The sequence below is a fragment of the Sebastes umbrosus genome, chromosome 12 (genome assembly GCF_015220745.1).
Source record: "Sebastes umbrosus isolate fSebUmb1 chromosome 12, fSebUmb1.pri, whole genome shotgun sequence".
Taxonomy (NCBI): domain Eukaryota; kingdom Metazoa; phylum Chordata; class Actinopteri; order Perciformes; family Sebastidae; genus Sebastes; species Sebastes umbrosus.
In genome coordinates, this window is record NC_051280.1 from 22,318,176 (window position 1) to 22,332,985 (window position 14,810).

At 39.9% G+C, this 14,810-nt stretch overlaps 1 protein-coding gene across 4 annotated transcripts in view; it reads right to left on the reverse strand.

Moving 5' to 3' along the window:
• LOC119499094 (SPRY domain-containing SOCS box protein 4-like) overlaps positions 1 to 14,810 on the reverse strand; it is an 83,037-nt gene that overhangs the window by 20,210 nt on the left and 48,017 nt on the right. The window contains exon 3 of one of the 4 annotated variants that reach the window (XM_037788280.1): positions 14,323 to 14,616. The exons of the other annotated variants lie outside the window; for them this stretch is intronic. Coding sequence (XP_037644208.1) covers positions 14,612 to 14,616 — 5 coding nt within the window. The 3' untranslated portion in view covers positions 14,323 to 14,611. Of the gene's footprint in view, positions 1 to 14,322; positions 14,617 to 14,810 lie in introns of those variants that run through there. 4 annotated transcript variants of the gene reach the window in all.

Sequence of the window (14,810 nt, forward strand, 5' to 3'; positions counted from 1 at the left end):
TATTAGCAAGTGTGTTCGGTTGGATTCAAAATCTACATGCACGTCTCTGCATGGCACATGGATGAGTCTGATGCCAAAATGTAACAAAAAAAATATTTTTCAGGACGTTGTCATGGAGCTGGACCCTGCTAGCCCGTTAAATTATGTATGTTAAAAGGCACTAAAAACACATTTTCTCAGTCAACTGAGTTTTTGAGCATTAAAGGGAACTCCACTACACATCAACGTGTACTTACCGGTCTTGTGGGGAATTACTGTGTGTGTAAAAAAAAGTTGTAAAAGCATTTTGTGGCTCCTGAGGGAGCTGCATGAAATCTGAACTGTCAGCGATCGAGTTGCATTGTGGGTAATGTAGGCGCCAGGTTTTGACCGAAACAAAAAAATGCATGGAATAAAAAAAAGAGGATATCTCTGGTACGTTTACATCCACTATCCTCTTCTTTTAGAAAAAAAAAAATCATGACGCGTGAGTCTAACAATGTTACTGGGAGTGCAATCAGGGGATATCAGGGCTAAATCAGGGGAGTACTCTTTTAAACTCATTTCCCTCTAACTTTGATTTTTGCTATTTAGTCATACATAATGAATGTTATAATGACATTTATGATCAAGTTTTCAGGGTCTTTATCATGTCTGAGATTTCTAAGTGTTAAATAACTTTTGTAACTAGACCAAGTTAGTGCATTATTAGCATTTATTACACGGCTTTGTTGAATACTCGATTCTGATTGGTCAATCACAGCGTTTTACGGTCTGTTATTTCTTTATAGCAGGCCGTTGCTATGTATAACAAACCGTTGCTATGACCACAGTTCTGATGTCGGACTCTGGTGGACCGTTTTTGGGTCAAATTATTGATTTCATAAGTAAGTAGCCGTGTAATAATTGAGATAATGTACAGCAAGCGGGTCATTGCTGTGAAATAAACTCCTTCTGCCGCATCGCCCTGTCAGGGTTTATTTCACAACAATGACAGGCTCGCTGTACATTATCCTTTACTTAAGTGTTGCCTTTAGCTGTCTACCTATCCAGCACCATGGAACAGTTAGTCTTCTCCCTCAAGGTCTTTGTATTGTATCTCTGACATAGCTATGAATCAACTGGAATGTGATATGGTATTATCATTTTTATTGGGCTTCATTGCGCAAGATGAAATCTTAGCACATGGTCTGGTAATACTGTCACTTCTCATTACCAACTTTATATTGGCTGTGAGTCACCTGTGTAAGCTTATGACACACACAGTGGGCACAAACTCTTCTATGTGTTACATTACATTTATAGCACTCATCTGGTTTATGTTAATCAGAAATCTGTCTTATGTATTATCAAAGAGCACTGTTGGTCAGGAGTACTCTGTAACATAAGAGACACTACTATATCATGAGAAAGTAAAAGTAAACTTATTAAAAAGAGGGAATCACCATCGCACAATGTAAGGGGGCTTTCCCCTTCAAACAGCGAGGTAATAGTAACAGAGTGCTCTCCAAAAAGAATCACGACACAAAGCTAAACACAACTTTGGCTCTTGGATCCAGCGGCACCTTTTATCTATCTGGCAATGCAACAGCTGTTTGGCTAATGGCTACTGCTGCTGTTGCCATGAGACAACTGACAACCCATTTGATGGGCGGCATTCTTTAGCTAAAAGCTGAGATACTTCAACTTCACAACGACGCTGCGTGCAAGAAATGTTCTCCGCTCAGAGCAGCAACAGGATGCACATTGTGTTTTTCCTTTTGAAAGCACAAGATGAAGGAGCCAGTGGTCTGAACACAGTCCAATAAAGCTTTACCCACTCTGGTGTCACTTTTCTCACTTTAGGTAACCTAGCAACGTACATCCATCCCCGAGTTTCTGTATGTCTGTACAATATCAACAATCAGTTTTCCATGAGCAGCTCAAAGTCGATTTAGTTGCTCTTTTTCAGCTTGTAAGGATTAAGATATGCAGAATCATATTACCATATATCCTGAGTGTAATTCTCTTACATTGTGCTACCATCATTGGATGTTGCTTAACGAATAAACTTGTGAGCCACCGTAGTTTATGATATTGCATAACATCAGTTCTTAGTAACGTGATTGGTCCTCCTTTACATAGGAGTTGCTGCCATGAGGCCAAAGCTTTAAGGAACCAACTTTTCGAACTAACGACTATAAATCTTTTAACGTCACAAGTATGGTAAACAAACAAATTGTGAAATACAATAGAGTTATGGTAAACTAACTGAGCACTTTTTTCAGAACGATCCCCAAAGTAAGGTGAGCTATAGTATTTGTATTATTACCTGTATTGTTAAAGGTCCAGTGTGTAGGATTTGGTGACATCTAGTGGTGTGGTTGCAGATTGCAACCAACTGAGTACCCCTTCACTCACTCCTCCCTTTCCAAGACTGGTAACGTGAGCCACCGAGTGCAAAACCTTGGTAATGCTTCGCTCTGAGGCCATCCTTACCATAATAACACTACTTTTGGAGCAATGGAAGTCAGATGCCGGCTGGCGGTAACACGGTTTTGCACTCTTCGGCTAACGTTACAGCAGTTTCACAAGCGAGAACTACGGTGGCCTTCAGGTAACATAAACACTCAAAAGACTCTGTGCTCAGTGTTTGGTTTGTCCATTCTGGGCTACTGTAGAAACATGGCGGACCAACATGGCGAACTCCGTGGAGAGGACCCGCTCCCTATGTAGACATGAAGGGCTCACTCTAAGCTAATGAAAACACAATTCTTGGTTTCAGGTGATTACACACTAATGAAAACATAGTTATGAATATTATATTCCATTTCTGCTAATAGATCCCCTGAAATGTTAGACTCTGTTCCTTTGATGTCGTTTTTGCTGTAAACTATTTGTGTGATAATACGACACTGAGCAATGAAACATGAATGTTTGATAAAATGTATTTCTAATTTCTTTTATGTGGTAGGGGCCTGTTTCTGCGCATGTAGCATAATCACGGGACACTCACCACAGTTACTGAGAAACACAGTTTAGCATGAGGACATGACCCAGTGACCTAAAAACACGTATGTGGGCCACCAACATAAACTTTACGTGAATTAGATACAAAGGTTGAACTGTTCTCTCAAGTTTATGTGAAAGAGCTACAGCGAAAACAATCATTGATCACTCAGCATCGCCAGCAGAAAGGAAGAAAATTGTTTGTGCTGGACGAAGATATCGATTTCAATTTCTTCAGTGTGTGTGTGTAGAACAGGGTCAGCTCCAGGACATGATTAACCTAGCTTAGCATAAAGAGTAGCGGCAAGGGAAAACTGAGAGCCTAGATTCATCAAAACTGAAAAACACACTGCTAAAAAATACTCCTAACAACTCAAAATTTGTCTTCATTACTCCTTATTCTTTACCATGGGAATTTAATGCGTCTAAATTGCTTTTTTATTGATTGGACTGGGTGGATGATTTAACATGCAAATTAAACAATTCAAACAGAAACTCGCTTGTCAGCTTTTTCTATTTTTGTGCCACGCACACTCTCTCTTCCTATCACCTCATCTGTGTAAATCAATCGGGGAATCTGTTCTACGAGCCTCCTGTTTTCAACAGAGGAAGTGAACTAATGAAAGGAGAGAAAAGCACTGAGACCACTGCGAGTGTATTTTTTTGTGTACTTAATTTTTAGGGTTGTCCTCGACCAAAGAAATTCTTAGTTGACTAATTCTCATACAATTTTGTTGACTGAATGGTTAGTTGATTTAATCGACAGATCTGAAGAAAGAGTTTCTTCATAAAGAATCATATAAAAGCACCGCTTTAAATATTGTGTTTACCAGAGATGTGCTCATAAGGTGCTTAGAAATCAGTCATTCAGCATGAAAAAAGCCAAAAAACGACTAATTGACTAAAGATATCTTAGTAGACTAAGACCAAAACGATTAGTCGACTAATTGACTAAGAGGGGGCAGCCACTTAATTTCATTGCAAATATTATCGTTGTTACTAAGACTTACAACGCTTTAAAGTTTTTTTTTAGGCTCGTAAACAACTCGTACACTATTCCACGTAAAACCGTTGAGGCGAATCGACCCACCCTGCAGCTACATACCCTGTCTATAATGATTCACTGCAAGGTGACGTCCTCTACTCTTTTTATTCTGGCACACTCTACAATGGATGCCCTCACTACATAGCAGTCATCCATCTCACAAGCACATCATATTAAAGCACATTAATAACATTTTGTCACGATCAAGTCTTGGGGTGAGTGGCCATGAATGTACACAGGTGTCAGACTGAGTTTTAGACTTTAGAGTAGCAACTGATCATATCAATTCAGAAGAAAGTAGCAGAGTAACCATAATGAAAATTAAACCAGGATTACAAATCTCTGACTACAGTCTCAACATTTCTTTTGTTCTTAGTAACTTATGCAGTCTTTAGGACAGAGGATGGGGCAGCAGTGTGAGGTTGGACTGGACCGCTGCAGTACCGGCCAACAGAGCGAGCTACAGTAGCTGTCTGGGCATGGCGCCCAGCAGAGGGTGAGGGGACGAAGGGGCAATGTGAATTAGATAAAGAGACGGAGATAAAGTGATGGATAAGTAAGTAAGTAAGTAAGGCAGGATGACAGATAAAACAGAGGATGTACAGTAGGAGGGTAAGAGATCCATGACTGTAACTTCAGGAAAAAAACTGAAAAGAAAATTGTGTTTTGAGAAAGAAACAGGACTTGAAACACATGATGAGGATGGATTTTACAGGAGATCATAACACCCCCCCAAAAAAAACACTGTGGAGACGACTAAAGGGATTGGTGCCAGATAATAAAACATATCTTCAAAGATTCACAACACTTATTGTTACACAATATATTAACTTCAGCACTGCTCACTTCACAAATAACAAAAGTCACAGCTTTGAAATCATGAAAGCACACAAGTACAAATCCAATGTTGACTTTTATATTGAAATATAAGGAGAACATATGGTATGAAAGCCTTTTATGGGTTCTGTATAAGTATCTGTATTGCATTTGCTGTGTTTTATTCGTGGTATAAGGCTCTAATCATACTTGTTTATGACTATATTTAAAAAAACAGGGTGTTGCATTAAGGGGGATCTATTGGCAGAATTGGAATATAATATCAATAAGTATGTTTTCTTCAGTGCGTAATCACCTGGAAATAAAAATTATTTTGTTTTCGTTACCTTAGAATGAGCAGTTTATATCTACATACGGAGCGGCTTCTCGTCATGGAGCCATGTTTCTACATTAGCTCGGAACGGACAAACCATACACTGGATCTAGATAGGACCATTCACGTTTTCACGTTTTCGCACGGTCATCGTAGTTCTCCTTCACGCTTGGCACGCGAGAGAGGTGTCAGTTGGTCGCAATCTGCAACTTCCCCGCTAGATGCCGCCAAATCCTACATACTACATCTTTAAGAATACATCATACAGTCCTTGCTCAAAGAGGTCTCCAGCTGTCAAATCAGTCACTTTTCTATGAAAGATGCTCCACCAATTTGTCTGCTTAGGACCCAATAGGATTTCCATAACATCTAAAGTGTATCCTGTCACATAGAAACAGACACAATGTAAAAGTTTTCCGCATACGAGACTCGTGTGTGATGCCAAAAAAACACTAACTTGCCTGGATAATTGAAACCAGCAGTGTTACGGGTGTGAGGGGGACAGTCAAGGAGAAAAAGAATATGCCCTCTGCTGTTCAACACTCCCTCTAACATCCTTAGAAATTCATCACAGATTAATTTATCGCTGCAGGTCATGGTGTCTCTGATAAGTAAGTATGAATCACTTTTAAAGCTTCTTGTATGAATCTTAAAAAAAAAATCAGCTATAGTAAGTCACTGTGACCTTTTTTGTGTTTCAGAACGAGACTAAGCTGAATCATTTATTTAATGCACATTTACACCTAGCGAGATGGGAAATGAAATGAGTAAAAAAGGAAGCTTAGCATTATTACATCTGAAACTAGACCATGACATTTAAGTAATGTCTGACTTCTCTAGTATATGTGGCTTGACATGTCAAAATGTTACAGTTTTGACCTACAAGTGCAAGTACTCAATATTTCACATATTGTGAAAGAACTGAAAATGCCACATTCAGCCCTGCAAAGCCACTTTAAGTTGCCGATTGTCTCCAAGGTTACGACATGCAAAACTGCTGTAACAATATTCACACCAATACACACACTAATTGTAGACATTTAGTAAAGAGTAATCCTGTGTGCACACAATGCATGTTCATCGAGCTTTCAAACACAAACACGGAAAAAAACAATGTGTGCGGAAAATTGTTGGCCAGCTTCACTCTGAGTCGCAGATGGTTTGCTTATTTACTCAATTACATTTATTGATGTACTTGAATATTAAAAGCTAAATATTGAAGTGAACGATGCACATCCTGGCTTCATTAGGTTTACAACATGGCTATGACAGCAGGTTTCTGATCCATCACAGGCCAAATCATTATTTTACTTACTTTATGAGAATAAAAAAACATCAGTGTGAGAATTGTTGGTGTACTGTGTAGCAGTGTTTATAGCTTCCAGCTCTGTCAGTGCATTTACGTGCACTTCAGTAACCAGGTTTCCGGGTAGGGGATTGAGAAATCTGTTGACCTCAGCCATGTTTCTTGGCCATACATGAAGCCAGGTTTCTAATCAGCTTTTCACATGTGCATTTCAGACAAAAACTTGCTGTTTTTTCGACAGTGCAGTGGGATGAAAGGAGTGTCTTGCATCACTGCAACTGTTAAAATAAGCAAGTTATGCTTTTGACATAAGGTCGGGGGCGTAGAGGACAACTGTGATTACTGAACTTCTGCAAGTATATGTGGATTTATACGGAAGCGTATTGCTGCCGCACCAGGAAAAAAAACAGATCAGTATCACATCACAAAACATGAAAAGTTAATTGTTATAATAACATTTTTCACATTTTAACAATATATTTTCACATTATTACGACATACAACCTTATCATGTTATATATATACTACTTATTACAATATACTAAGTTATCACGTTATATTGTGAAATGTTTCATGTAATTACAATAAACGTGATGATCACGTTACAACATGAAACTTTTTTATGTTATAACAATAAGTTATGACGACATACAAACTTATAACAAGAAAAGTTTCTTGTTATAAAGTGATAAGTTTGTATGTTTTAATAAACGTGAGAATATCTTGTTATAACGTGAAAAACATCTTACACCTAACAATAAAATGTTCACGTTATAACCTGATACAGATTTTTTTATCCTGGTGTGGTTATGGTTACAGTCACCACGTTACAATGCAAGCAAATGCGTTCTCCGTTTACCTGCAAAACACTAGCAGTGTAGAGTAGCCTGGTTTCTTGTGAACGCACTGAATGAAAAAATGGAAACGCGAACGAGCAATGCCACTTAGTGAGGAGAGTGAGAAGAGAGTGTTGAGATGCCTTTGAGCGAGGCACTCTACCTTAAACGGCTCCAGTGGAGCAGCTCAGCGGCAAACAGCAGAGGACTATCCATGTGTGAAGGTGGGAAACTGAGGGGAAATTGCTGGAAAAAGAAGCGTGCTCGGTCAACTTTTCATGATTAAAAAGGTTAAAAGAAGGTTTTCCGTGGACATAAACAAAACCCATTACACCACGTCTCTGCTCTGGTCAGGATTCCTGAGCACTAAGACAAACCCTGTTCACCTGACAAAAGTCATGACATCACCCTCACAAGATGTTCAAACAGGAAACGTTAAAAAAGCGTTGTCGTGGAAACGGTGCAACTCGTCCTCAACAGCAACAGATGGATACAATTCAGAGCGAGTTCATAGACAGACTTTAGTTCCTCTTTGTGTGCCGCAAGAGAGACAACAGCAGGAAAACTCAAACAGAGAGATGGTGTTGTTGACTGACTACAAGCTCTCAGGGCCCACAGGTAGCTTTAACTGAACTCTTTGTTTGTAGTGCAACAACTCGGTGCTCATTGACAAATCTGAAAACCGACATCTAATTCAACAGAGCAACAAAAAGAAGAAGTGAAGCGAATGACGTTTGAGAGTTTCCTTCGACAGGCAGAAGAATGGCTGAGAGAGAAAGAGAGAGGGCCGAAAGACCTTTAAATAGAGCTAAATCCATGAGAGCACACAAAGGAATTCAGCCTGTCGGTAAATTGGTAATGTCAGGAGGCCAAATTGAAGTGTTGATTAGAGGCCGATCCCACAGCTTCCCGAGCAAAGAGCCAAGGAGACAAAGATTGGGGATGATTATCTTGCTCTCATTCATTACTGCTCTCAGTCATTACGGGTACGGAGAGTGATTGGATTGCCCCATTAATAATACTGGACCTGTGTGTGTGTGTGTGTTGTAGCGGATTTAATAAATGAAACAAAGACCTTATGAATCAGTGGGAACCAGTGACAAACATTACATGCCACCATGTTTTTTTTCAATGCATATCAAACAGGTAACAGTCTTTTCCTTCTTCTATCTTTATAAAATCCCTCATCCAAAGAAGGCACTTGTGTCTGGGGAAAAGCGTGGCTCGCAGTCATAGTCTAGTCTGTGGCAGCGTTAAACGTAGGATTTATGGGTTTGTAAAACAGCGACTGCTGAGCTTTCAAAACTGATTTCAGCTCCTCAGCTTTCCTCGCTCGCATGGATATTTTTTAATCTCTGGGGGCTGGTGTTGTGGTGCATCAAAAAGGGTTTTATTGCTGTTTAACGTGTATTTTTGGAATTTAATTGCGTTCAAATGAGTCTCCCACAGACTGACCTGCTCTTAAAAATGACACAACTTTAAAGTCCTAATACAGTAAATGCAATATCTTTCCACCAACACCTACGTCTGGATAGATTCTCTCTCTCTCTCTCTGTACGACACACACATGCACACAGGGTGGAACAGATGAGGGGAAATGTGTCGGTCCTGACAGAGAACTGGAATAAATGGGGAGATAATCAGGTGTGAAATCACTCTGGTTTTCTTTCTGCAGTAATTCAGTCGGTCTCTCATCTTCTCACAGTGTCTCTCAACGCGCAGGGCCATTTCTGTTTTACACAAAACTAATAGCACTAATCGCAGGGCTTTTAACACACTTACTGGTGGTACAGTAGGGAAATGTTAGCCGGTCGGCTCCCGCAGGATGTGATTCCTGGGGAAGCACCCGCATTAAAGATTTCATGCTTTTTCTCTGCCTCCTTTTCCTTCATCCTTTCCCCATGAGATTCGTATTATCCCCTCCATTGCCTAACCATCCTTCTGTCTCTAGTCATCCATCTCCATCCCTCCTTTTCAGTCTCTCTGTGGCTCAGGTTTTATACAAGTGCGTTAATGTGAATCATAATATGTTAAGATAAAGAGGCTAAAAGAGAATTATGCAATAAATGGCAATGCCGACTAAAAATGATGCAATGTAGAAATACTTCCCCTGTGGGTGTGTTTCTGAAGTTTTTCATTTTATATTCAACAATCCCAAATTTGGGTTAAAAATATTCACTTGACAGTTGGTAACTAAGCTATCGTGCCTGCCTCTATCTAGTTGTTATCTGGCAGCAGACAGAAAGCAAACAGTAGATTTGGTGTTGCACATGGACTCCTTGGAGAATTATAGCATGTTTGCATGGAGAAACAAACACACAGAAACACACAAAGTCCATCTATTGAGCTCAGCTGTTGCAATGTAATAAATTAATGTAGTTTAATGTTTAGCGTGATTAGTCCATACAAGAACGCTGGTTATCTGCTCATCAAACTTCGTCTGCTATCATTCCATAACTTACCGTGGAATATAGGCTGCCGTGTTCATTACTGAAGCAGAGGGAACCAAGATATAATATCTCCGAGGCACTCAGGTGAAGGTGTTGGCAGGCGGGTTGCTATAGAAACAGCTATATCTGTGAATCACCATCATAATAATGCCAATGGTTTCCTTGATAGGGGCAGGGAGTCAATCTAGAGTAGTTCATTCAGGTTTCAAAAGTGGCTTTCTGAAAATGTTTTTTTTTTTCTCCAAATGTTATTCATTACTTATGTTAAACAAGATTAATGTCAAGCACCTGTGTTAAGGCTGCTCATTACTGAGAGCAGGTGCTCATGGCTATGGCCTCGTGGTGCACGTAAAAGCTGGAATGGATCAATAAAAGCCCATTAATGTGGTGGGATCAATGAGAAGAAGCAGATAAAACAATAGAAGTACCAAAAAAAAAGAGTGAAAACAGAAATAAAACAGTAGTGTCTTGCCACTAACTCGTTGAGGACAAACAGCACATTTATGGAGTCCTGGAGTAACTCTAATCTTCCTTTAGGTCGCTGGTTTAGTTAATCCAAGACTAGGCTTTTTAACTTAATGTGGGTTTACAAGTATACAAATGATTTATAAAGAGAACTTAACTGCAGTCTAGGAATCTGTATAAAGTTCAAGAACTAAACCAGGTCAATGCTGTACCAGTAATACAGACACAGAGCTTTAGACGGTCAATAAAGTTGCATGATCGACTGAAGCAAAGGCACCACTTAACAGAACTGGATGTCGTGTTGTCAGTTTTTCTGCTGGAGATTGTGGATGATTGGATAAGCCATTCCCATTAACCTCAACTTTACTTTGTTTAACGCTAATGTACGCACACGCTAAACTAATTTGGAGAACATGGTAAACATTATACTTGCTAAACATCAGCATGGTAACATTATGAGCATGTTAGCGTGATGATGTAAGCAAAGAGTGGCTGTGCCAAAGTAACGACCTCACAGAGCTGCAAGCATGGCCGGTGCTTTCACATCTGTAGCTCAGTTCATTTGGTCGATACCAAGGGGAAAAATGACTGTTGCATTCTAGTACTGGTCCGGTTACGGTTCACATTGACTTTTTACAAACAAACCAGAGGAGTAAACATGAGGTTATACAGACTGACAGGCAACTCACTGATTGGACGGATTTGGCAACTGTCATCCTGCGTCAGTAGCGAATCACATGGGGAAATCAAAATCTGATGACTGACAAATGTTCTTTGATTAATAACTGATTATAAGAATATTAGTAATATTAGACTGCAAATCGACCGCATGTTATGATGAATAATGGTAGAGACAGGACTTTACAAAGGCCCCTTTGCACACTTCCAAATGACTGGTGCGAACACATAGTGTGAACGTCGGGGAGCTCACGGACACGCGCATGAGGTGTATTACTGTGGGATCGCTGTCACTCACTTTATAATGGAGTTAATGAACTGACAACGTACACAGAGTCGGATACAAGCACAGCAGTTTTAACAGCTTTTGTCCTATTAATCAGAGCAAATATCCGTGCTGACGTGCTTCTATACGTGGCCTTAAATACAGATCAATAAGATTGCTTCCTGAACAGATTTCACGATCAGCAGATGGATCTACTAGTAGTTTAACGCACCCTTTCAGGCGATCTCGGTTCAGCGGTACCAAAAAGGGCTAGGTGTGAACGCACAATCTGTTAAGATAGTGATACAGATATTGATAAACAGAACGCAATACACTGAACCTGCTTAGGATGATTTTGATTATTCCTTCATATCACACTCTTTAAATAAAGCATTATGCTTCTTTCCTTGAATCAAGTGTTTGCTATGAGTCCTACAGTAGCACACATCGTTGTAGGCATTACACTCTGTACTGTAAGTGTGTGAATACGCTTCTAAAACATTAATTCATATTTGATCACTCTTATCTTCACTAATCAATCAAAGTTCTGCCCTGCAGCCGTTCATTAGCAGCCGGTTTCTCCGCTGCCTTCCTCCTCTCTGAGCAGCTTCATTCCTCCACCGCTTATCGCTTCATGTGATCTCCACAGAACTGACACCACTTGACATGACTTTCAATTTTGCCCCTCGCTCACTATTTACACACCTCGTCTTCTTCTCATCTGAATCTCCTTTCTTTCTTTGCCTTTTATCATCCTGTCTGTCACTCTGCATTCTAGCTGCTACACTTTGATCTGGGATCAGTCGCACATCTCACTGCTGCCTCTGTCTCTCTGTTTGTATGTTGTGGTTTATTTATCTTTTCACATTCTCTCCGTTTTGACCTCTCTTTTTTCTCTTTACTCACTCGCACTCTTGCTTTATTCAAACCCTCTTTTTGTCAGTAGGCATCTTTCCTGAAAGCTACGACACTAGCCAGCATAAAAAAATCACTATCTTCACTTTTTAGGCTTCCTGTTTTATACATGTTTGTCTCTCCTCGCATGTCGCCAGTGTCCCCCCTCCTACTCTTTTCTTTTTCTGTCTTGTTTTATGTGTTATGTTTCTCTTTGCCACTTCTTCCCCTTTCCTCTATTCATCTCTGCTGTTAAATATTTGATTACAAGCACGCTGACATGACACCACTGTTCCCCGCTGGAGCTGGGGGTGTTTAGATCTCCAAGCAGAGGATGAAGGAGAAAACATAAGGCACTTTCAAACACATATCTGAGCCTTTTCTGTAAGTCATATAATCGTGTAGTGTCGTTTCAGAACAACCAATCATAGGCATTTTGTTAGATTATGTCAAGAAGTGGTCACAGAAAAATAGTTGCAGAGACAAAGGCATCCATTCAACAAGGACATTCAATTAGGGAATATAGATTGCCCTCCACTCAGACGTTTTGCAGAAGCTATTAAGTAACTGCGTGGGCACCGTAAATTAGCCACGATAAAAATGTGCACAATCAGCCTGTAATGTGTTTTGTGTAGTTTATAATGCAGGTGCAGACACAAACTGCTCTCTCAATTTTAACTGAGTTTGCATTTAAAATCATCAATCCAACCTGAACTTAGCTGAAGTAAAAGTTTGTGTTGAGAGTCACTCAAAATCAGTATTGGGTAGTCTAAGAAAAACACACGGCATGTACTTTTGTGTGTCTGTACAATGCGTGGGCTCTAGCGAGAGCTGCTGGTGGCTTGTCTAAATATGCAGGAGCCAACACTTCAGGGGAAACCAACCAGAAAGAGAAAAGAAAGCAGCCAAAGAGAGAAGGGCACGCTCATGTGACAGCAAAATGCAAAGGGAGACAAATCAGGGAGGTATAAAAAGCTGAAGCCTGTACGCCTGCAGCCAACAGCTAAGTTAAGATAAAGAACTAACCCACTGACCCACATATCACACAGCCAGGAGTTAGTGAGAAACTCTGACGTTAGCTGGCTGACAACCAGGCTGCCACTAGTAAGCTGAGTCACTCTGTCCAACAGGAAGATTTATAATTCAAACACGCCATGAACGCACATGTAATGGAACAGAGTGAAACGTAAGTGCACCGAACCAAGCAGAGCTGAGGTTAACCCAACCTTCAGGTTCAGTTCACCCGAATCAACACATTTTCTTGCTTACTGTAAGTGGCGTCTAAACATGTTGACAGTTTCGATTTGTGAATGCAGTGAAGGTGACTGGAATATCAAAACTGAAAAATGACTTTTGGCTTGGGAAAATGTTAGGGCTGCAACTAACGATTATTTTTATTGTCAATTAACCTGTTGATTATTTTCTAGATTAATCGATTTGTTTTTTGTTCTATAAAATGTCAGAAAATGTTGATCAGTGTTTCCCAAAGCCCACGATGACGTCCTCAAATGTCTTGTTTTGTCCACAACTCAAAGATATTCAGTTTACTGTCACAGAGGAGTAAAGAAAATAGAAAATATTCTCATTTAAGAAGCTGGAACCAGAGAATTCTTAGTTTTTGTTTTCTTAAAAAATTAGACAAACTGATTCATCGATTATCAAAATAGTTGCAGATTTATTTAATAGTTGACAACTAATTGATTAATCGTTGCAGCTCTAAAAAAGTTACACAGGATTATTATTATCTACAGACCTCCCTGTAGACATTTTATTTGGTACTATTTCTTCAGTAGAAAGTAGTAAGAGAAGAAGGACATGTTGCTGTTGAGTTTCCTTTTTTGTTTTGAGCAGCACAAATTAAACTTCAGCTTCATTGTGATGCAGCGGCGGCAGAAAGATGAATATCTCAAAACGTCAGCAGATAAAACCCAAAAATATCTGCCCTTAACATCACGAGGGGAAACTGTGAAAATGTTTTCTTGTGATTCATATGAAGCAACACTTTAACCCAAAGTCCTATCATGAACAAACACGACAGTGATCGTGATTTAAATCATTGAAAAAAGGGATATTTGTAATGCACTGGGAAGCTGATATATTGCGTCAGCGAGAACAACAAACCCAGAAAGATTTCATTTCAGATTATTTAATTTGAGATAAGATGTTTGTTTTTCCAACAATGACATCAACTAAACCAAGCTTTTTTTACTGGCAAGTCTGTCAGACGCATGCAAGGGGAAATCACAATAATGAATAGGGAACAGCCTAATACTTTTATTGTTACACAATTGTATGTGCTCTACAAAATGATCATAACTGTGCATGCTGGTTATAAATGGGTCTCATGGTACGTGTCCACAGCCTCCGTCCTTTCCACGCTTCCCATTCATTGTCTACGTAGGCAGCCGTGCAATGCATTCTGGTAGCGTAGCGGCGTGATTCGAGACACGGACCGTCACAACGCCTGCTCCTCATTTGCTTGAGGTCTAGACTACTTTATGCAAATCAGGGGCGTCCGGCACGACTCGCTGCCTCTGGAAACTCCCTAGAAACTTTTAAACTAAACAAAAATAAAGACAGATTCAGCAACTGCATGGCTTATTTCTCGCATAAAATGTTTTCAGAAACATATTTCGGTGAACTATTTTCATAATATGAGAGAAGAAAGTTTTCAAACGAGCCACCATATTCGGTTCTGGTTTGAAAGCTGGGAGCAGCAGCCCGCGAGGGAAAGCGTTCGTCCAATCAGGTGTC